General features: G+C 36.3%; 1 protein-coding gene across 6 annotated transcripts in view; it reads right to left on the bottom strand.

Annotated features, from left to right (window-relative positions):
- MAST4 (microtubule associated serine/threonine kinase family member 4) overlaps positions 1-22967 on the bottom strand; it is an 802919-nt gene that overhangs the window by 34605 nt on the left and 745347 nt on the right. For all 6 annotated transcript variants that reach the window (XM_051991523.1, XM_051991531.1, XM_051991539.1 and 3 more), the window contains 9 exons: positions 22152-22360; positions 19112-19250; positions 17879-18011; positions 16872-17037; positions 14653-14754; positions 8349-8471; positions 7706-7818; positions 4082-4209; positions 3473-3708 (listed from right to left, as the gene is read on the bottom strand). In XM_051991523.1, coding sequence (XP_051847483.1) covers positions 3473-3708; positions 4082-4209; positions 7706-7818; positions 8349-8471; positions 14653-14754; positions 16872-17037; positions 17879-18011; positions 19112-19250; positions 22152-22360 — 1349 coding nt within the window. The remainder of the gene's footprint in view (positions 1-3472; positions 3709-4081; positions 4210-7705; positions 7819-8348; positions 8472-14652; positions 14755-16871; positions 17038-17878; positions 18012-19111; positions 19251-22151; positions 22361-22967) is intronic.

Below are 22967 nucleotides of genomic sequence, written 5' to 3'. Positions count from 1 at the left end.
TACATTCTTGTACAAGATCACATAGGCAGTAAGCAGTAGTAGTAGAATTTGAACCTCTAATTTCAGAGTTATTTCTCTTTCTATTCTGCCATACTGGATAATTTTAGATTCTTAGAAGGATGGGTTATCAAGTTCTCCTTCACTCATAATATTAATATATAGAATTGGTTAATTAGACTATCTCATTAAATATAATCAACCCAGGAATACTTTTCTTTCTTCAATAGACCTGTTCAATAAAAGCACAAACTCCCTAAGTGCAGGGTTTGTTTGTTTGTTTGTTTCTTTTTGCCTGAGGAAATTGGGGTTAAGTGACTTGCCCAGGGTCACACAGCCAGGAAGTGTTAAGTGTCTGAGATTTGAACTCAGGTCCTCCGGACTTCAGGGCTGGTGCTCTATCCACAGCACTACCTAGCTGCCCCACACTTATTTCATTATTACCTTTGTCTCGTTAGTCCTCCACAATTCTAGAACATAGAAGGGACTTGTTAAGTGTTTGAGAAATTGAACTGAATTGAACATTATATGTGAATCAAGTTATTTTAAAATTGTAGTACGTAGCTTTGTTGCTGTTGCCCATCTTTTGTTTTTGAAGAAGAGCAGTGACATCACAAGGTAATGTCTTAACTTGTGTGGATTGGATTTAAGTGAGGCTGAATTGTATCATTAGCCTCATTCTCTCTTCTTGAGTCATAAAAGCCCAGTGGCAAGGCACAAGTCAAGATGACTAGGATGGCCCAGGATGCAGTGGACGACCGTGACATTTGTGATACCTGACCAAACTCTAAGTGGTCCACAGCACCAGCTTCAGCCAACTTCATAGGTCACTGAAACAATGTGTTTCATCATCTCGTTCCATGTGGGGAACAAGTAGGGAAAAGTTATTCCCCTCATTCACCAATGAATTTGAGGGCCATCGATTATGCTCAACCTGGTTTAGCCTCTCTGCTGAGACCAGGGTTTTCCTCTCTAGTTAGGTGCTTCTAGGAGCAAAGGATTTCAAGTTATAAAGGACCTTAGAGACTACGTATCCCATGCCCCTTCTTTTTTGTTATAGATGAGGAAATGAAGACTCGGTCTCACTATGCTCAAGGATATAGCTTTAGAGGTAAAAGAGATTTAAGAGGCTATTACAAATAATGCTTGCTGTTGATTTTAGAGAAATACTTTTCATCAATTTAAGGAAAATCCATTTATACCAAGTGTTTTTAATAGAAATGAGGGTTGAACTTTACCAAAAAAATTTTTCCTGAATCTATTAATATAATTATATGATTAAAAAAACCTTTTCTTATTGATATAATCAATTATGTTGATATTTTCCTTATGTTAACCATTGCATTCCTCGTACAGATTCTATTTAATGATAATGTACAATCTTTATAATATATTGCTGTAATCTTTTGGTTACTATTTTATTGTGAGTTTTTGCATCCATATTCATGAAATTGATCTATGATTTTTTTTTTCTGTTTTCACTCTTGTTGGCTTAGGTATCAATATCATATTTGTTCCATAAAAGGATTTGGTAGAAATTTCCAAATAATTTATTTAACATTGGAATTAGCTGATCTTTAAATGTTTGATTGAATTCACTTGTAAAATTATCTGGTTCTGGGGCTCGTGCAGGACACTTATATTGCATATAAATATTAAGAGTTTATAATATTTTAAAAAGATAGCCACACTTGGGTCTAGTTCTTTGTATCCTATTTTATGAGGTACATTAATAAGTCAGAATGTATCCAAAAGGGCAATCAGGATGCTAAAGGGACTCAAAACAATGCCATGAAGACTAGGCAGGGAAACTAGAGATATTCTGTCTCCAGAGAAAATAAGTAAGAAGGGAGGGAGGGGGGTAATGTATGTATTTGACTGTTGTCTTCAAATATTTGTAAAAGAGAAATTAGACGTGTTTTACTTGGCCTTAGAAACACACACACACACACACACACACACACACACACACACACACACACACACAAACAAAAAAAAAACCTCTCCCTGTTCTGGTACTTTTTCTGCAAATTATAATCAAATTGGGGAACTGCCTGGATTAATTAGCTAATTCCAGAGATTAAGTGACTAGCTCTGGGTCATATAATCAGTATGTATCAGAGACTCAAATCCAGATCTTCCCAGCTTCCAGACCAGTCTCTATTCACTATGCCATACTATTTCTCTCAACAATCAGACACTTCAGTGACTTCTGAGATCCTCTTTTCAACAATATAGACAGCAGCTCCTCTATAACTTTGAGAGGTGACATTCAAGAGTGGTTGAAGTTTTCACCACATTGCTTCTAACTTGGAGATACAATTTTTTGAATGTTAGGTAGGCAGTTCCTTAAAGGAAAGATCTACAGTGAATCACTGGGCCCATAGCTGAGACCTCTCCAAGTAAGCTAAGAGATGCTAGATCTTGTACCTGTTGAGAACCCAGGGCTGTGGCAATAACAACCAGAAAGCAATTCCCTGACTCTGGACATCTCCAAGGCAGATACTTGATGGGTATTTGGGAAACACTATAGAGAATCTTCACATGATGATCTCTGATGACCTTTTTAATTCTAAGTGGCTATGACTTGATGGAAAGCAATAAGGCCTTTATCAAGATCTGTATTTTATGAGCAGAGCCAAGGATGTATTGTGGGATCTAACATCATCTATAAGATCCTAAACTAGGAAAAAAAAAAAACTTATTAATGAATGAGTTACCATTTAGGTAGCAAATTCCTTTGTTTTTGAAAGCCTCTAAATTAAGGCTGAATTAGCAATCTGTCGAAGTGATTGTACAAAGGAGTTAAACAACAGGTGGAAGTTGGAACAAATGATCTTTAAATTGCCTTCCTATTCTAAGTATACCGTAAATGGCATTTCCTACAAATTAGACCTTTCTTGATTGTGCCCACCTCTTCTTTCCCCTGCCAGTTATCAATACTCTATTTTGTAAAGTTAAAGACCCCTTCTCTTAGCATGTAAACTCTTTGGGGCAAGGATTTTTTTTTTGGTATCCTGAGCCATTAAGCCCAGAGCCTTGCATATAGTAGGTGTTCCATAAATACTGATTAAATTTAATTAAAGGGACCTATAGAGTCTATGGGCAAATTTGCAATCAAATTCTATTTGAACAATCAATCATATACTCTATCAAGGTTGACTTCCAATTTTTTAAATTTAACATTTAATATTAATTTTTCATTAAAATTAATGTCACCTATGAAAATTAAAGCCGCGCCTTCAAGATTAAGGTAACCATGCTTCAGTATTATATCAAAGAAAACTGGTGAAGATGATTAGGTAGGGTGGGAGTGACATGGAATTGTCTATCATTTAAGAGGCCCTTAATGAAGCCCAGTAACGAGGTAATACCTTGTCCAAGGCCAACCTGGAGAGCCTGAAGGCAAAGAAACCACTTCCTAACCAACCGGATGGTATTAGATTGACAGAAACCTCAAAGTCAAACTCCTTACCAGAGAGTGTAGAGCTGCTAATGGTGCTGGCTGGGGTTGTGACTTCAGGTTCATCTTGGGCATTCTCTTCAGATGGAAGTGCTGGCTTCTCAGGTTCCTCTCGAGATTCTCTAGCACACACAGTTGGTTCACTTTGTTCTCCCTCAGTCGAAATAGCCAGTTTGGGAAGCAATCCCGAACTGAGTCTATGTCTGTTACTCTCCGTGTCAGAGGAGTTAGATGTAGATAATTGTTGCCTTAAATTATGAGAGAGAGAGAGAGAGAGAGAGAGAGAGAGAGAGAGAGAGAGAACGAAAACAAATGAGAGAACACAAGAACAAAAAAAAAAAAAAAGATTTGTTAAAATAATATCAATTCTGGAAGAGATCAAGAGAAAAAAAAACCCACCACAACTAGGAGATTTGGAGGAATGATTGATATTTAGACCAGCCAGGAATAGTAGCCACTTACTGTATAATGGTTTTTTGTTTGTTTGTTTTCCTGAGGCAATTGGGTTTAAGTGACTTGCCCAGGGTCACACTTAGGTCTTTCTGACTTCAGGGTTGGCACTCTATTCACTGCATCACCTAGGTGCCCCGTGAAATGTTTTTAACAAGCCTTTCTACCTACATTTCAGAATACTCCGAGCTCCAACTCAATGTCTCCACAGATGGCAGAGCTGTACTTTTGGTTTTATCTCCTGGGTCTTCTTTCTCTTCTCCAGGATTCCGAGTTATTCGATCTATACTGCTAAAAACCTAAGAAGGAGAAAAGTTTTCAATCATTATTAATTCATTCTTGGTGTTCTAATTTATTTAGATCTTTCTTTTCTATGAGACATTATGACTAAATTCTGAATTATAGGAATCTATGTTCAGAAAGTGCTTTCCAAATGCTTTATGGTCCTCTCTGCTGTAATGCAGGGTCAATGAATAACCTTGTTGTTGTTATGAATTCAATTCCTCTCATCATTTCCCTGTATGAATGTTGTGTCTACAAACAAAATCCATAAATGTTTGGAGTTTTTAGATCAGAGGATCAATGCACATCTTAGATTACTTTTTAACTATAAAGTCTATCAAAAAAAAAATCTGAGAGAGAGAGATTTAATGGCCACCAGTCAGGGGTCAGAAGCAGAAAAATGATTTGACTGTGAAGAAAAGAAAAAATAACTTTCTTCAAAGATTTAGGAAAAAAGACATTATGTATTTTGGTCATAAAAAATCAGTGGTTTTTGTTAGCTTACAAATCATACATATAGACCATCAACTTTGCGCACTGTGACAAGGAGGCACCTGCAGAGATAAAGCTTGTCCATCCTAAGAGATCTCAGATTGCCTCTGGATAGCCATCACCCTCCCATAAGGATGGGCAAATGTCACAAAAGAGGAGATTAAGAAAGCTGAATCAATCCACAGGGTTCCACTTGGATCCACTCTATTAGCTTGTAGCAATTTTCAGCCATTCTGTAACAAAGAACTGGTGGGAGTAGGGATCAGTGATGAGTATGGGGGTTGCATATGCTAGGGAAGAAAGTTGTAGCAGAGTGGGGGACAGGAAGACAGTACTAGTTACTGAGATGAAGGCAGCAGGGAAAAAACTTCATCTGGGAGACAGCTCTGACAAGCTTTTGCCAAAGTTTAAGCTCAACTCCCAGATGTGGCTCCAAGATTGATTCAATTTCTTTATTCCATTCCCTGTAAATGACTAACATGACAGTGACCTCTTTTTTATTTAACATATATTAACTTCTTGCTAGAAGGAACCATTTGCCATAATCTTATTTTATAAATAGGGAAATGAAGTACAGAGTGAAGATGATTCGCTCTGGATCATACTGACAGTGATAGAGGTAGAATTTGGCCAAATCCAGCATTTTTCCACTTGCCTCTACTGTTGTGAAATTGTTTTTGTTGTGTCTGACTAAACCCATTCCATTGAGGTTTTCTTGACAAAGATATTGCAATGGTTTGTTTTTTCCTTCTCCTGTTCATTTTATAGATGGGGAAACTGAGGCAAGCAAGAGTAAGTGACTTGCCCAGGGTTGCACACATCCAGTGTCTGAGGCTGCATTTGAACTTAGGAAGGGGAACTTTCTTGACTCAAGCAGAGCACTTTATCCATTGCAACCACCTGGGTCCCCTACTTTTTTTTTTTTTTTTTTTAACACAAAAAACATTGGGCTTACTCTATTGCAAGGGACATGCACAAGATTTATAAAGGAGAAGAAGGCATGAATGGGATGCTATCAGCACCAGAAGATGGGTCACATACCTAGGAGAGCATGGAACTACTGGAGTATAATGGAGTATTATTGGAGTATCTACATTATTAGCTAATTTTGTGGCTAATTTGTAGCTAATTTTATAAAAGGCAGAATAAACTCTGAAAGTACTAAGTGCTACATAGAAGCTAAGCCAATTCATTTGTAATGCTGATGGCTGAATCTATAGAACTGGAAAGTTACTGGTTAAACCTGGATTTTGACTTCAAGCCTAATCACTACACCTCCAGATAAAAGGTTGGTGTGTCCTAGAGACCCCTCCCTTTTCTCTATCATTTCTCTTCTCCCCTAGCTATGGATACACAGCAGCAAGGATTCTTTTCCTCAGCAGATCTCTCCAAGTCTTTTCAGAATTCAACAACAGATCTCAATTCTCCTTGAATCAAAAGGCAACTCTCCAGGTGGTCTTGGACTCTCCTAGAATCATTTCATATAATCCACTATTCTCAGGTTCCATTACACTTCAGCTTATACTTGCTTCTCCAAAACCACTGATCTCACTTACAGACTATCACTTCTCTCCTGAAATGCCTCTTTACTATGTAAAACTCGCCTCTTTTATGAAATAACTCCACAGGTTCCCAATCAGCTCACATTCCCTCTTATTTAAAAAAAAAAAAAAAAAAAAAAGCCCTTATTTAGATTGGAATCACAGGGGCAAAGATACTTCAGAAATATTTAACGGGTGAGGAAACTGAGACCAAGAGAAGTCAATCAATCAATAGTGAAATCAATAATAAAAAAGCAATAAGCATTTTTAAAATGCCAACTAAATGCCAGACTCTCAGCTAAGAGCTAGGGATGAAAAGAAAGGCAAAAAGTCCCCAATCACCTCCCCCATTCTGAAAAAAAAAAAAAAAAAACAGCCCAATTCTGCTCAAGGAATTTGTAATTTAATGCACTTGCTTAGGAAATAGAACTTTGGTTGGCTAACTATAAATTCAGATTTATTTCTACTGTGCCATATTTCTGGAAGGAACATGGAAATCATATAATCTACTTCCTTCATTTTATAGATAAGAAAATTGAAGTTCAGAGAAGGTAATTTGAGTAAATTATCCACTCTCAGAGTTTTGGTGTTGTCATGCTTAAGATGTATATGGTAGACTTATACATAAATATTTTAAAAAATGATTCTTAGGCATGGCTTTTTATTTAAACTGAGGTCCTCTGGCTACAGATTCACAATGCTCTTCTCAGTGTATCATGAATAAATGATCATATTAGCGCATTTCTATTACTTGTGTTTATACTCTTCATAATCACTATTTTTAAAAAATTAGATAAGTTCAAGGCCTTTTTTTCTTATCAGTCCCAATGACACTGGCTATTCAACTATGGACATCCTTTGGACTCTGGCAAATCAAGGATAAGGAATGATGGTTTCAGAACCAGTGCTAAAGCCAAAACTAATAAAAGCACACCGAGTCATTTTCTCAATCTCACCAGCCTATAAGTGACTCTGGAAACAAACTATGAACAGTTCATATTTATATAGTGAGGCAGAACAAGTAAGTGTTCTCATCTCCAGAAACACAAGGCATATATATATATATATGCCCATTTTTTTAGATGGAGCTTTGCATTTCTGGAGATGAAGATACCTGACTGCTGTGCCTCAATGAATGAGAGTGAGAAACCACTGTAGGAAAAGTAGCTCAATGTACACAATACACACAGGTATGTGTATATGTGTATATATGTATATGTGTATATATATATATATATATATATATATATTTATATCTACAAAACTATAGATAACTATATATAACCATATATATTTAAATAAAAACTTATAAAACTTTATATAAAATTATTTTTTCCTGAGGCAATTAGGGTTAAGTGACTTGCCCAGGGTCATACAGCTAGGAAATATTAAGTGTCTGAGACCAGATTTGAAGTCATTTCCTCCTGACTTCAGGGATGGTGCTCTGTCCACTGCACCACCTAGCTGCCCCTTGACTTACTTTTGAAAACCTGTGGGAACATGAAGAAAACTGCCGTATTTCCAAATTAAAATCTTCATCATTAGTGTCATCTTCTTCTTCTGTTTCCATATGGTGATATTTCTCTGATCGAGCTAAAGAAAAATAGAGGACAGTCAAGGTCACTTAGAACCCCATTTTACATAAGGCAATTATTGTATTCTATTAAAGATTTTATCCACAGGTATGTAGAAGTAGGAGTAGCCAAATGTTTTATTTATAGACGTAGAAACTGAGGTTTAAAGAGACTTGTCCAAAATTACACCTGTAGAAAACAGCAGAGCTGGGATTTGAACCTGACATCTTGGATTCCCATTAGAACATATTGCCCTTCAGAAGGCTTCTGCTGCAATATTAAACACCTGGATATTTCTTTATACATACACCATTCACGTACATATTTTTTTTACTTTTAAAAATATATTTAATATTTTCCACCAAATACAAATAAGCAAAAACAATTGTTAACAAACATTATTCCAAAAAATATTTTGGAGTTCCAAATTCTATCTCTTTTTCTCATAGAGAAAGCAAGCAATTTGATACAGATTATACATGTGCTCATGCAAAACTTATTTCCACGCTAGTCATATTATATTCACTGATATTTTAAGATAATACATACTATCGAAGTAACTTGTGTCGTCTTCTGATTCTAGCTGTGGAATGAATTCAGCCTTCTGTCTCAGCAAACTATTCCAGTCCAGGGAACGAAAAAACTGGTGTTGCTTTACTTCATAGGCACCACCTGGGGGAGCACGAGAGAAAATGAGGATATTAAAATGCTTAAGGCAGATAGGATGGGAGATTTATATGGAGAGAGGGAGGTAGGAAAGGGAGGAAAAGGAGAGCAAAGTGAGCTAGAGTCAGCTTTGACATACTCATTCCATCATCAGGACCAAAGAAAATAATTCCCTTGAACAACTGTCAGGGAGATATTTGATTACTTCAGTAATTGTACCATGTGTTCAATTTTTCCTTTGTTAATTTTTCCTATTACTTCCCCCCACTTTTTTTTTCATAAATTGATGATGTAGTTTCTAAAAACCACATTATGGTGAACCTGAGGAAGTAGGCTTGTAGTCCCCATAAAGACATTATCATTATATAAAAATAAATAAAAAAGAAAAAAAATTCTAGAGGAGAAATTTGCTATGACAGTGATATTTCCTAGAGTAAAACAGATAACAATGATGAGTTCTTTTTTGAATGATAACAAATTTGTAATGTAATTCCACTGGATTACATATGTAATTAGGAAGGAATTAGTGTCTATGGAGTATGAATTCTTAAGTCAGAAATAGCTGAATTTGCTTTATGGATTCATACAGCATGAGACTAAAATCCATCAAATTTGTAAAGTTGTATACTTCTTCATGCCAACAGAGCATAACGGCACAATTTGGGAAAACAATGTTCTGTATATTCAGTTCATGATTCAAAAACTTGCCATTTTAAGGGTATACTTGGCCAGAAACATTTAAAATATGTACATAATATATAAAAAGAAACCCTCATATTTGTAATGGATTCACAAAGCTCAGCTAGTCTACCTCTCTGCCTCTAGCAAAAGCATGAATGAAGATAGCTTATCATTGCTCCTAAGTGGCCACCTAGGGAGACCCGAACAATGGTTTCATTGTTCATACCATAGAGAGTCTCCTTTACATGTAATACTAATGTTTCCTTATTATAATCCGAACCTAGAGCTTCTTATTCTTAACTGACAACCAAAATTCTTCTTTGTATTACCTGCAATCTTCCCTACTTACAAGTTAAACCTCATTCTACTTGGAGATTTGGTCTTAACTCCTGGAGAAAATAGCTGCATATTCTGTCTTGCTGGGATTACCATGGGGAAGGCCACAATATAAATTTTAAATGAAAAGAATTGGAGAGGGAGACAACCATTTAATGTACATTCACCAAGTTAGAGACTACATGGAGAAAGAAGTATAGCAGTTTAGAGATCCAAAAGTTTATGGGAGACACAGTTCAAGAAAGGAATCAGTTGTAAAACACATGGCTACACATGGACCCACACAACACCATATACCAAGATAAGATCAAAATGGGTCCATGACCTAGGCATAAAGAACAAGATTATAAATAAATTAGAGGAACATAGGATAGTTTATCTCTCAGACTTGTGGAGGAGAAAGAAATTTGTGACCAAAGATGAACTAGAGACCATTACTGATCACAAAATAGAAATTTTTGATTATATCAAATTAAAAAGCCTTTGTACAAACAAAACTAATGCAAACAAGATTAGAAGGGAAGCAACAAACTGGGAAAACATCTTCACAGTCAAAGGTTCTGATAAAGGCCTCATCTCCAAAATATATAGAGTACTGACTCAAATTTATAAGAAATCAAGCCACTCTCCAATTGATAAATGGTCAACGGATATGAACAATTTTCAGATGATGAAATTGAAACTATTACCACTTATATGAAAGAGTGTTCCAAATCACTATTGATCAGAGAAATGCAAATTAAGACAACTCTGAGATACCACTATACACCTGTCAGATTGGCTAAGATGACAGGAAAAAATAATGATGAATGTTGGAGGGGATGTGAGAAAACTGGGACACTGATGCATTGTTGGTGGAGTTGTGAACGAATCCAGCCATTCTGGAGAGCAATCTGGAATTATGCCCAAAAAGTTATCAAACTGTGCATACCCTTTGATCCAGCAGTGCTACTACTGGGCTTATACCCCAAAGAGATACTAAAGAAGGGAAAGGGACCTGTATGTGCCAAAATGTTTGTGGCAGCCCTGTTTGTAGTAGCTAGAGACTGGAAAATGAATGGATGCCCATCAATTGGAGAATGGCTGAGTAAATTGTGGTATATGAATGTTATGGAATATTATTGTTCTGTAAGGAATGACCAACAGGATGAATACAGAGAGACTTGGAGAGACCTACATGAACTGATGCTAAGTGAAATGAGCAGAACCAGGAGATCATTATACACTTCGACAACAATATTGTATGAGGATGTATTCTGATGGAAGTGGATTTCTTTGACAAAGAGACCTAACTGAGTTTCAATTGATAAATGACGGACAGAAGCAGCTACACCCAAAGAAAGAACACTGGGAAACGAATGTGAATTATTTGCATTTTTGTTTTTCTTCCCGGGTTATTTTTACCTTCTGAATCCAACTCTCCCTGTACAACAAGAGAACTGTTCGGTTCTGCACACATATATTGTATCTAGGATATACTGCAACATATCTAACATATATAGGACTGCTTGCCATCTTGGGGAGGGGGTAGAGGGAGGGAGGGGAAAAATCGGAACAGAAATGAGTGCAAGGGGTAATGTTGTAAAAAAAAAAATTATCCTGGCATGGATTCTGTCAATATAAAGTTATTATTAAATTAAATAAAATAAAATATTAAAAAAAACACATGGCTACAAAAGGCTGTAAACCAATGGACAAAGTATAGGCAAAAAGCAAGAGGAGCTAAAGGTCCTAATGCAAAAGGCAAATTTGATCTCACAGCTATCATTGAGACTTTCCTTTTGATATATGAATAAATAAAAGGGGTAGTTAAGAAGGCATATTCATGTGAAGAAATATATTGTGATAAAGACATGTTTCTGAAGGACATCTGATTGAAGATTAATGGAGATAGAAGGAGAAACAATTTTATCATTGGAATATATTACAGACTACTTGGATTGAGGGAGAAAAATAGATGAGGCACTGAGAAATATCAAAAGTCTGGCAAAGACTCATTATAATATAGCCAATAACTCGGACATTTGAACTCATGAAGATGAGTGTTCCTATTTTAAGCCTAGTGTTCTATCCACTGTGCCACCTTGCTGCTTTACTTTAATGCCTCCCTCATTTAAATCCTGTATTTTCATGCTATGTTCATTTTTTCCCCAATTTTTTCTCTCATGGTTCTTCTCTCTTTTTCTTATTATTTATGAATTCATAAAGATTCATAAAGAACATGATTCATAAAGAAATGTATATTCAAAGAATTAATGTACATATATAACCAGAAAAAAAGAAAACAATAAAAAAAGAAAAAAAAACTTTAATGGCTTGGGGAGTGTGAAGGTATATATTTGAAGATAGTGAAAAAACCAAAAGATTTAAATAGACATTTAAAAAATAATAAAATTAACTAAGTGGCAAAATTCTGGCAAATAATCAAGTGCCATACATTTCACTCAAGGACAACTGGCTTCATCAGGATCCAGGGCTTCTGAATTATCTCTGAATTATAACCAAAGAGGGGTTTTTTTTTTTTTTGGTTGTTTTCAGTTGACCTGGTCTCCTAGGAGTCTCCCACTGAGACATTCCTTTGACTCAGGGGCATGTGGGAGGTCAGGCAATTATCATTGTCCTTGATTCTTTCCATTACTGAGGAGGAAAGAATGAAAGGACAAATTAAGAGAAAAATTAAAATTATAAAATACTACCAAATAAAATTAAATGCCATAGAAAAACAACCATGTTAAACCATGAAAAAAAAAAGCAAACTTCACTGCAAGAACCCAACATTACTACTCAAAGAAGAGAGTTTTGTGTTCGCAGCATATTAGAAGTTCAAAAGCAGTTGAAGTAGGTCAATCCCCAACTTCTAGCTTTCTAATTACACTGAAATCTTATGGTGCTGTGACATTAAATTTCTTCCGTGCCCATGGTTTTTCTCTCCTCTTGTGGAAATTTCTAAAACATCCATTATATTCTTCACACCCCTTTTCTCAGCTACTCCAGTCTCTCAGGCAAATGTGCATTTACACATTTCATGGTGCATTATTTTGCCAGCTAAATATGCATTAAATACACGATGCTGCCCTCTGAAGCAGGGCAGCAAGCCTTCGGGACAAGCAGCAGGTAGCGTTCAGCAGCACCCTACAGGGGCTCATCACACAGCCACTGTCTGTTTTGCAGTGTTCCTGACAACACTAAAAGCTAGGTCTGGATATTTCAAATGTCTCTTTTGGACTTCCGTTAAGGATTAGCTCTTCAAACTGTCAAACCCTGAAAAGATCCAAAGTATCAGTCATAGAGATGAAGAGAAAAAACAATCCAGGAGCACATGGATATATATGATTGTGTTGACCAGCAAACCCATACTGTATGTCAAATCCAACCCAATCAAATTAAAGTAAGAAAAAGGACATGGCAACTCCACTTTCCAAGGGTACTCTAGGGTGAAGGGGGCTTTTAAAGTCTGTTTTTGGAAATACATTTGTGCCCACTCATTCACTCTTTTTTTTTTAATGGAAGAGAAAGAGAACATAGACAGATAATTGTATTTGATGTAGAACAATCTTCAATTAACAATACTTATATATCTCTTAAAATCCATTTATGGATGTGTCATTCAGATGTGAAAGTTACTTTGGACTTTGAAACTTATGTATTTGTTTTTTACATATCACAATCAATTCCAGAGAATCTATCCCTATTTTGATCTTTCCTTTGTAACAAAGAAAAAAGTTAAGGAAAACTGACTGACATAATGATAGTGTGCTGTTATTATTCCCATTTTTCTTGATAAGCATATTGAGACTGAAAGAAGGTATGTATGAAAGAAGGATCACACAGCTTAAAAACTGTACTAAAAAAGGGATTGAACAAAGGATTTGAACTTTGGACTTCGCGATATGTAGTCAACATTCTAACATGCTATTTAAGTGCATCTAAAAAAAATAAATAAATAAGCTTTCTGGCTCTTAGCCCTATCCACAATCCAGTTCTCAGACAAGATTGTATAATATTTATCCCTATTTTTCAGACTTTTAAATCTTTTGTTGTTGTTCAGTCATCACGCCCATCCCTCTGTGACCCTATTTCAAGTTTTCTTGGCAGAGATTCTGAAGTATTTTGACATTTCTTTCTTCAAATCATTTCATAGATAAGTAGACTTAAGTGACTTGGGTAGGGTCACACAGCTAGTACCTGTAGGAAGTTGAATTTGCACTCAGTACTTTCTGACTCCAGGCCTAGTAGTCCATTCATTGCCCCACCTAGCTGCCCCCAAATGAAATCTTACTAAAGATCATTTCAGAAAAGGAAATGACCGATTGCCTAAGACAGTGAGGGGAAAGAGTAAATCAGAGCACTGGGTTTCGAGTACTATGGGTACTTGCCAGTTGTGTGATGCTGAGGTGAGTCCCTTAATTCCTCTGAGATTTGAACTCACAAATGTGAGTTCTTCTGACTCTAACTTCAGTTCTCTATCCACTGTACTACCAAGCTAGAGATATAGAAAACTGGCAACACAATAGTCAGCAGGCTTTCTTCTCACTAATTTCTTTTTATCTCCTTAACCTCAAAAGCCTGTGCTTTTAATCTTCCTCCTCAGACCACAGTGTGAATACCAATGATAAGATAGCGTATTCCTTCCCCAGGCTCTCATTTTCTAGTAATTAGTTCAAGTACCAATCACCTCACCCAAAGTCTGTGGGAAGTAATTTGCTGGGTCTGATTACTTGTGAGCTTGGGAAAAGGGGGTGATGCCTTGAACTGGACCAGTTAGTTCTACTTCCCCTAGTTCAAGTGATTCCTAAAGCTCATGGCTTTCAGGAGGGGGAGAGCTCTGTGTGCTGAATAGGTTTATCTTGAGATAAGACTCTGCTCTTGTTTACAATAAGAGTAGCTTCTGTTTCATACCAAAAAAAAAAAAAAAAAAAAAAAAAAAAAAAAAAAAAGCTCTCCTTTTACAAACTGCTCTGAGTCAGCAAAAAAGGAAAAAAAAAATTCCCACAACCCAATACACAACAATATCCCTAAACATCGTTGCTATAATGAGTTGTCGTCATGTTCTACATCCACTAACAGATGTTTCCCATGCAAAACAAAACACAAACAAAAGCCTCACCGTGTTTCACGTAGATGTTATTTCTTGCATATTAGCAAAAATTAAAACAAGTTATACCCTAACCTGTTCCCAGTCTCTCCAGAGGATTCTGCCGGAGGAGCAGCGTAATCAGATCCTGGGCATCGGGAGGGGGGGCTTCATCTTTTTCAGGCCAATTGATTTCATCTATAAGAAAAATAAACATTTTTTTATTTGAATGACAGTGACATACTGCAACATATCTAACATATATAGGACTGCTTGCCATCTAGGGGAAGGGGTGGAGGGAGGGAGGGGAAAAATCGGAACAAAAGCGAGTGCAAGGGATAATGCTGTAAAAAATTACCCAGGCATGGGTTCTGTCAATAAAAAGTTATTATAAAATAAAATAAAATATATTAAAAAAAAAAAAAAAGAATGACAGTGACAGCAATGACCATCTCTGGCAGACCCAGGACAGGGAGTGAAGTATGTATCTGGGGGAAGCCCTGTTAGGATTTCATTCAGTTTCCTCTGTGCATCTACCTTTTTTACAGAACTACTGGTTACCTTCATATTGATAATAAAATAATACATGCCTCAATTAAATTCAGGTTAGTCTTTTGTTTTATTTTACCATCAGATGCCTCTTGAAATCTCATGAATCCAGAACTTACTGAATTGGAAAAATAAGGGCTTCCATACAAACAGGCTTTCCCTATCCCAAATCCTGATGTGACACTTATTCCACAGAGCTTTCAGCATTTAACAGAGCAAGGGTGGTCAGCTTTTCTGGGGAAAAAATTCTAAGAGCAAAAGATAGCCAATTTCTGAACTCACTCTAACAAAAACTGCTCCAAAAGCATGTTTTATGTTCTTTTCACAACAACAAAAGAATTAGGTGAAAAATACACAAGAAACATAGAAGTTTAAAGATGTGTGTGTGTGTGTGTGTGTGTGTGTGTGTAGATTCCCAGTACTTAAGAGAGATACTCAAAATAATCATAATTAAAGTATTTAAAATTTTGTCATGAATATTGTAATATTTTCTACATCTTAAAAGGCACTTGCCTGAAGATATGTGTGCGTGCCTGTGTGTAAGGAAATGCAATAAAAAAATGAGTTATTTCTGCATGTGTCTGCCTCTAGCTTCCACTGCCTGCAGTTTAAATCTGATTTGGAAAATAAAACATGAATATGCATCTCAGCCGTAAGGCATGGAGAACAAAGCCAGCATTTGCCACTTGTGTTAATTAAACAGTTGATTCCCCTTGCCACTCAGGCCTTGGTATATCACATCAGAAAAACAGCACAGTTATAAATCCATAAACAGCTAGGATATTGTTTAAAAAAAAAAAAAGGGTCATACACTGCGGGCAACCCACAAATCCACTTCATTAAAGTTTACAAACATGCCTGGCTTACAAAGTCAGAGACAGAGACTAGTGCTGGGATTACTCCTCTCTCTTCCTCACATACAGAAAAACAGGGTTTATTTTCTTCCCTCTTCTTTCTACTGCTGTCATTGGATCTGGTAACATAGTATGGAAGAGAATGGCAGATAATATGGTAACTGATATGTCAGATAAACTTCTGGCATACATAGAGGCCATCTATATCTCTGCATCTGGGAAATTTATGGAAACAGCAGGTAGAGGAGTGAAAAATTCTGTTTAATTATCATTTAGTTTTGCCACAAGCTGCATGACAATAGTTAGGGTCAGCATGCAGGTTAAGATCTAAAGGTTATTGAATTTTAAATGAAAGAAGAACAGCTGTTACAAAAATAACATTATACCATAACAACCACCAATGAAATCATTAACAATCTGTGAATTAAATTTGCTTCCTTCCCTTTCTCATTATTTATTATTTGGTAGACATTTGTTTTAGGAGATTATTACATTTTTGCTAATTTCCTTATTAGCCATTTTTCCTTTGATACAAGTAGCATCCCTCTTAACCTTTTCTTTCCTGGTACAACTTTTCTATTCAAGATGGAAAGGCCCACGGTCAAATCATTTGTAAATCCCACATCAATTTCTTTAGTAAAAAATGGTCGGCCATAAACATCGGATATATTGTTGATGAACTTCAGAATAGTACATCAACAACATTTTCTCAGACCGGTTTTCAATCCAAATATTACCCTTGATAATATCAAAAGCAGTTGTGTACTTTGAAAAGCGAGTTCTTTTAATTTGTTGGCTCAAGTTTTTGCTAAAGGTTAATGTTTTAATAGTAGGGTCTCAGATACTCCTTGGATTTGCATTAAATAGCTATTTCCCAGAAGTAGCTTGAAAATGATTTCTGGTGATATTTACCACTGATGACTTGTCCAAATAGCTCTTCTGGTGTGTCCCCAAAGAATGGCACGCATCCAACCAGAAACTCATAGAGAATGATTCCCATGGCCCACCAGTCCACTGGCTTTCCATAACCCTGCCTTAGAATCACTTCTGGTGCAATATATTCAGGTGTCCCACAGACCTAATAATAATAATTGAAATATTAGAAATAAGTTAGAATTATAGCAAGACCATTGGACAGTAATTATTTCAGGAAAACATACATCTGCTCAAATCTCAAGGCCCTGGATATTAGATCAATAGACTCAAAGAAAACCAATCACTTGGGGATCAAAGATGAAAAACTGGATCCCAAACATTCTGTCTTTCACATTTGATTGAATTTAAACATGTAAATAACCTTGCACATTTAAGCATATTCAGTTTAATATACACTATTAAACTAAATAATAATGCATGCCCATAAGTCTGTTTTGGTATTTATGGAACTTGAATATCCTTACATCTTAATTTCTGTATGAAAGCCTGAAAGTTGAGATGGGTTTACCTTAAGTAACTTTTACAGTGAACAGATTGTGGGCAAATGGTAATGAGGCATGCTGAAAGGGAAATGGGCCATATCTAGGATTTTAGCACCCTTGATTGTACAATGCATCATGAGTTCCACAAGTACTCTGCTGAGACTCCTGAATTCCTTATAAAAACAGTTTTCCATTTGTCTCTCTCACAATCCCACTCGCGTACAATTAGATCGTTCATCTTCCTAATAGACCATAATGTTGGGGGAGGGACACAGCAGAGGTGGGCAATGGGAGTGGGGAGAAAAGGGAAGGGGGACTGGAAGGAGAAAAATGGAAGCAATTTGCTGTGTACCAAAGGTAACTTTTGAACAGACATCTAAATTACCAACTGAGGTACAAACATGGTTTACATTTATTTTATTTGTAATTTTGCTAATTAACAAGGGAATTCCTGGGCTTGGCAATCTCTTTTTAGAAAAAAAAAATGGAGACAAAGCTTACCTGCTTGTCTAGGAACTCTCGAGCATCCTTCTCAATGTGACCCTCATAAAGATTGGTGGTCATGCTCATCAGTCCCACCTTGGATAAACCAAAATCAGTAAGCTTTATATGTCCCATGGATGTGACCAGCAAACTGTGAATGAGAACATACCAAATACCAAAAGGATGTGAGTTGGGTCTCATCTCAGGATGGTTTGCAACTATACTGTTAAAGTTAGTGAGTGATTGCACAGTAGTCAGGTAAGGTGAAAATGACAAATGCTGTTTAGCAAATGAAAATCCCATGCCTAAATGTCTGAAAAGTACAATTTTTCAAGAACCAGGGAACCAAGGACTTTTCTGGTCCCTCTAACAACTAAGGCTTAACTGATTCCCTGAAATTACTTTGTACTTACTTTGCTTAATATTTTGCACATATATGTATATGTTATGTACTCCACAAAAGGAAAGCTTCATGAGGGCAAGGATGGTTTCTGTTTCTCTCTGTTCCTAGTATATTGCCTGGCATGTGAAAGGGGTTTAATAAATGCTTCTTGACTTAAATCTGCTTGTGGAGAGTGTGGAGTGAAGTAGTCAGTAAAAGTAAACCCCTAAACATTTCCAATAAAGCTTTACAAACATTTAGAAAAACGATGGCATAAACTTCATTACTCTATTAAAAAGGTGCCATTAATTTAGAAGTGGAAGGAGAGAATTGATCACAATTCAATATTATATTTCATCTACTAAAACAGCAAACTTTTTTGAAGTAGGCTTTGAGGAACCAGGTGATCCAAGGATCTTGAAAGGACAACGTTATTGTTTGAGATTCCAACTTACAGGTATATGACACATTAGAGATATTTAGCACATATGAAGTTACCCATCTGACAAATGACCTGCATTTACATATTAAAAGATATCTCATACTTTTAGGTTTACAAATAGCTTTTTCTACTGCCTGTTTTGATATTCCTTTTTTTTCCCCTTGAACAAATGTGTTCCCCTCGAGCTATTATTACAAGCATGGTGGCTCTTAAAGGATCATAAAAATCAACATATTCATTATAACTGTTAAAAATAAACCATTCAAGGAATAAGATGCCTATTATCTGAGAATTCTTAATTGGCCAGAGTGGATGGCATCAGTAGGAAACATTTTCTTGCAAAACAAAAAAGCATATTTTTATATTTCTTATCTATCTACTTCTTATTTCAATAAAAACTACTTCTGGATCAATTCAGGGCACATACTTGTCTGGTTTCAAATCCCTGTGCACAATGCCATAATTATGCAGATATTCCAAGGCTAGAACCGTCTCAGCAAAGTACATCCGAGCCATGTCTACTGGCAAAGGACCCATGTTTTTCATTAAGGTTGCACAATCTCCCCCTGTAAAACATAAGAAATGAGATGTATCTGGTATATGAACAATCAAGTTAAATGGAATCATCAATTTAGAATGCTCAATTCCACAAGCACAGCTGCCTTCCCCTTCCCCTCCCATGCCATATAGCATTTATTAAATGTATATATTTCAAGTAATGGCATATGTGCTTAAAATAAGAAATCAAAACACGATGAAGTTCTTGCAGGGATCATCTGACAGCATGTCAGAGACATCATTCCACTCAAGGCCTACCCTCACAGTGCTTTATGTAAAAGAGGGGCTCAAAAATTGTTGGTGAAACTGGACTAAATGCACAAGTATTATGAACTAAGCAAAGCAGGAACAGCTTTTATTGTTCAATCCTGTCTGACTTTTTCTGATTCTATTCTAGGTTTTCTTGGTAAAGATACTGGGATCATTTGCCATTTCCCTTTTTAAGTCATTTTACAGATAAACTGAAGTAACCAGGATTAAGTGACTTGTCCCACGTCACACAACTAGTGTCTAAGATCACATTTGAACTCAGATCTTCCTGACTCCAGTGCTGCTGTTCTGTCTACTATTCCACCTACGTGCCCAGAAGTAGAACAGCAATATAGTATAATGGAAACGTCCCCAGACAGGGAACGAGGTCCAGGCTTTGTTTCTTGCCTCCCATGATGAATCAAGACTTACTCATAACTGAGAAAGTCACTTAATCTATCCTTGTCTCGATTTCCAAATCTGAAAAGAGGCGAGAATGATTCCTCCCTTGCCTATGTCATGGGGCTGTGGGGAGGATCAAACAGATGATAAAATATATGTGACAAGGCTCTGTAAATTGTAAAGCCCTATCCAAATGGGAGATTCAATTATGAATCTCATAAGCCGTTAATTAGATTCTCATGAGGCTAATTATTTTAAAGCATACAATAAGTATTCTTTTGTCAAACTCAAAGCATCAATGGACCATAGAGTTATTAAGAATTTTCTACTAATTTTGGGAATAAAATGCTTATTCTCATGCTTGTCATAAGGTATCAGATGGTGAAATAGGGGAAGAGGTGGGACTAATAATGAAGAAGCTTAAATTGTTGTTGCTGTTCAGTTATTTCAGTCACATCCAACTCTTTGTGACACCATTTGGGGTTTTCTTGGAAAAGTTACTGGAATGGTTTGCCATTTCCTTCTGCAGCTTATTTTACAGATGAGGAAACTGATGTAAACAGGGTTAAATGATTTGTCCAGAGTCACACAGCTAATGTCTGAGTCTGGATTTGAAGTTAGGTCTTTTTGACGCCAGGCTCAGTGGTCTATCCATTGTGCAACCTAACCACATCAAAGCTTAAATCAGAGGCAAAAAAAGAAATTAAAAAAAAACAAAACTCTTGGTTTAGGATCAACCTCCTGATCCTTATTCACATGGAATGTTATTTGGAAGTATACCAGAGCCAGGTTACTCATGAGACCCCATTGTTAAATTCTCAGAGGGATCGTTTACATCATAGCAATTGGCAAACAGCAAAACAAATACCAAGCCCTAATTTGTACTATCTAGAGATTTAAGAAAGTGATGGAGAAATATGCTAATAATGAAAATTAGACTTAAAATGTGTCACATATACATTTCTTCCATCTCCCCCCAGAGAGCTATTTTTTAGCATTTATCAGCACATCACTGAAGTTATACTCATTCTAGTTCACAGGAGTCCAAGGCTTGTATTGCCTCTACATAGATCAGCTGGGAATAACCTTATGTAGGGCTCCAAAGGCTACTCTAGATCAAGTCCTTCTCATGAGAATATAATAAGTGGCTCATACCTGAGGTAACTGATACTAGTAGAACATTTTCCTTTTCTACCTCTACTTCTTATTCTAAGATTAAAGTGAACAAAAGACTTAGTTTTATTCATTCTTTGTGATGACCAATCATAATAGATGTAATGACCTTTATTAACAATGGTTATTGCTGACATATATGTAGAATTTTAAAACTAGCAAAGGGAATTCCAAATGCCATCTCCATGATGCATCAGAGTTTTCCATATTAACATCAGTCCTATGACCTAGGTACTGCATATCAGTTTTTACCATTCTAGAGATGATGAGGGATTGAGGCTGAAATAGTTTAAATGATTTGCCCAGAGTCACCAATATAGTATAGGAAATGCCAGAGGCAGGGATCTGGACCCAGATTGTCCTTAATATCAATCCCATCCTTTTTTCAATGCTCATGGTCTAACAAAAGAATTGGGGGAGGGGGACAGGGAGAGAAATTCATATGTATGGTTCTAGCACTGAAGACCAAGGTGAGAGGACACAGTTATGATTACAAGTATTAAAAACTTTCCCATAGCAACACAATGATCTAAGACAAGTACAAAGGACTCACAAAGGAAAATGCTATCCTTAACTAGATAAAGAACTGATGGATGCAGATAGAAGCATATTTTTCTCACTTTATTCTTTCTTGTGTTTTTTTTTCCTTTTGATCTGTTTCTTCTTTCACAACTATGACTAATATGGAAATCTGTTTTACATGATAACACATGTTTAAATTATATCAAACTGCCTACCATCTTTGGAAGAGGGAAGGGAGGGAGAGAGGGAGAAAAATTTAGAGCTCAAAATCTTGTAAAAATGAATGCTAAAAATCTTCTTGATATGTAACTGGGGAAAAATAAAATACTATTAAAAAAACTTTTCCAAATAGCACTAATTTTCCTTATTATCATAGATAAGGCATTTTACAGGCAATTATCAGAATGCAATGACTGGGAATAAAGCCATTTCATTGCTGGGGATCAGTTCCCAACTGGATATGGATGATGAATGGTATAAACACAGAATGCTTCCATCATATAAAAATGCCAAGTGGAATTTCCTGGTCCAATTATATTTTCCTATGTAGTAACAAGGGTTACCTTCCACATATTCCATGACCATGCACAAATGGCGTCTTGTTTCAAAAGAACAGTACATGCTGACCACAAATGGATTTTCCGCAAACGTCAGGATATCACGTTCCACAAAGGCCTGCTGAATCTGGTTCCGGAGAATGAGGTTCTGTTTATTAATCTTTTTCATGGCAAACCTCTGCCTGGATTCTTTATGCCGCACAAAATAAACAGCCCTGCAAGAAAGCATAGAAGTTGGGGTGTTCTCAGAAAAATAAGTGGCGTGTTTTTGGTATGCATTAAATTATAGTCAACAATTCCTTTCCCATCCCAATTTTTGTGTGCAGCTCCAAATTTTTTATTTAGGTCAAGATTTAGTACAAGAAAGCACAGCCAGGAAAAAAAAAAACCCACCCCAAATTCAGCAAAATTCTTTAAACTAAAATTGATTTTAGGTTTTCCTTCAATAAAGGTTATAGGTCACACAGTAAGACATCAAATCTATCTTCATTGCCCAAGGTAGTGAATGGACAATCCCTAGGTGGAGGAATTTTCCAATAACTAACAAAGTGATGTTCCGCTTTTTTAAACTGAAAAAGAAAATCTGATATATAATTTAGCAGAGTTAGGATGGCTGAAGTTATACATGATGAGCCAGTTCTATCCAGTGCCTAACTCCCTAGCTCTAAGTTAGGTATTATTCCTTGATTGACTAAAGCAGTAATTTACTAAATGGTACTCTGGTGGTCTGAAAGAAATAATACAGTTTCTGAAAGTGTCTGGCTTACAACTGGGGAATAGTTTCAATCCTGGGAAACCTAGCTGAGGATATCATGCAATTTT

The sequence above is a fragment of the Antechinus flavipes genome, chromosome 1 (genome assembly GCF_016432865.1).
Source record: "Antechinus flavipes isolate AdamAnt ecotype Samford, QLD, Australia chromosome 1, AdamAnt_v2, whole genome shotgun sequence".
In the NCBI taxonomy this organism is placed as follows: Eukaryota; Metazoa; Chordata; class Mammalia; order Dasyuromorphia; family Dasyuridae; genus Antechinus; species Antechinus flavipes.
Note: the sequence above shows the minus strand (reverse complement) of the source record. Positions and strands in the feature narration are given on the sequence as shown.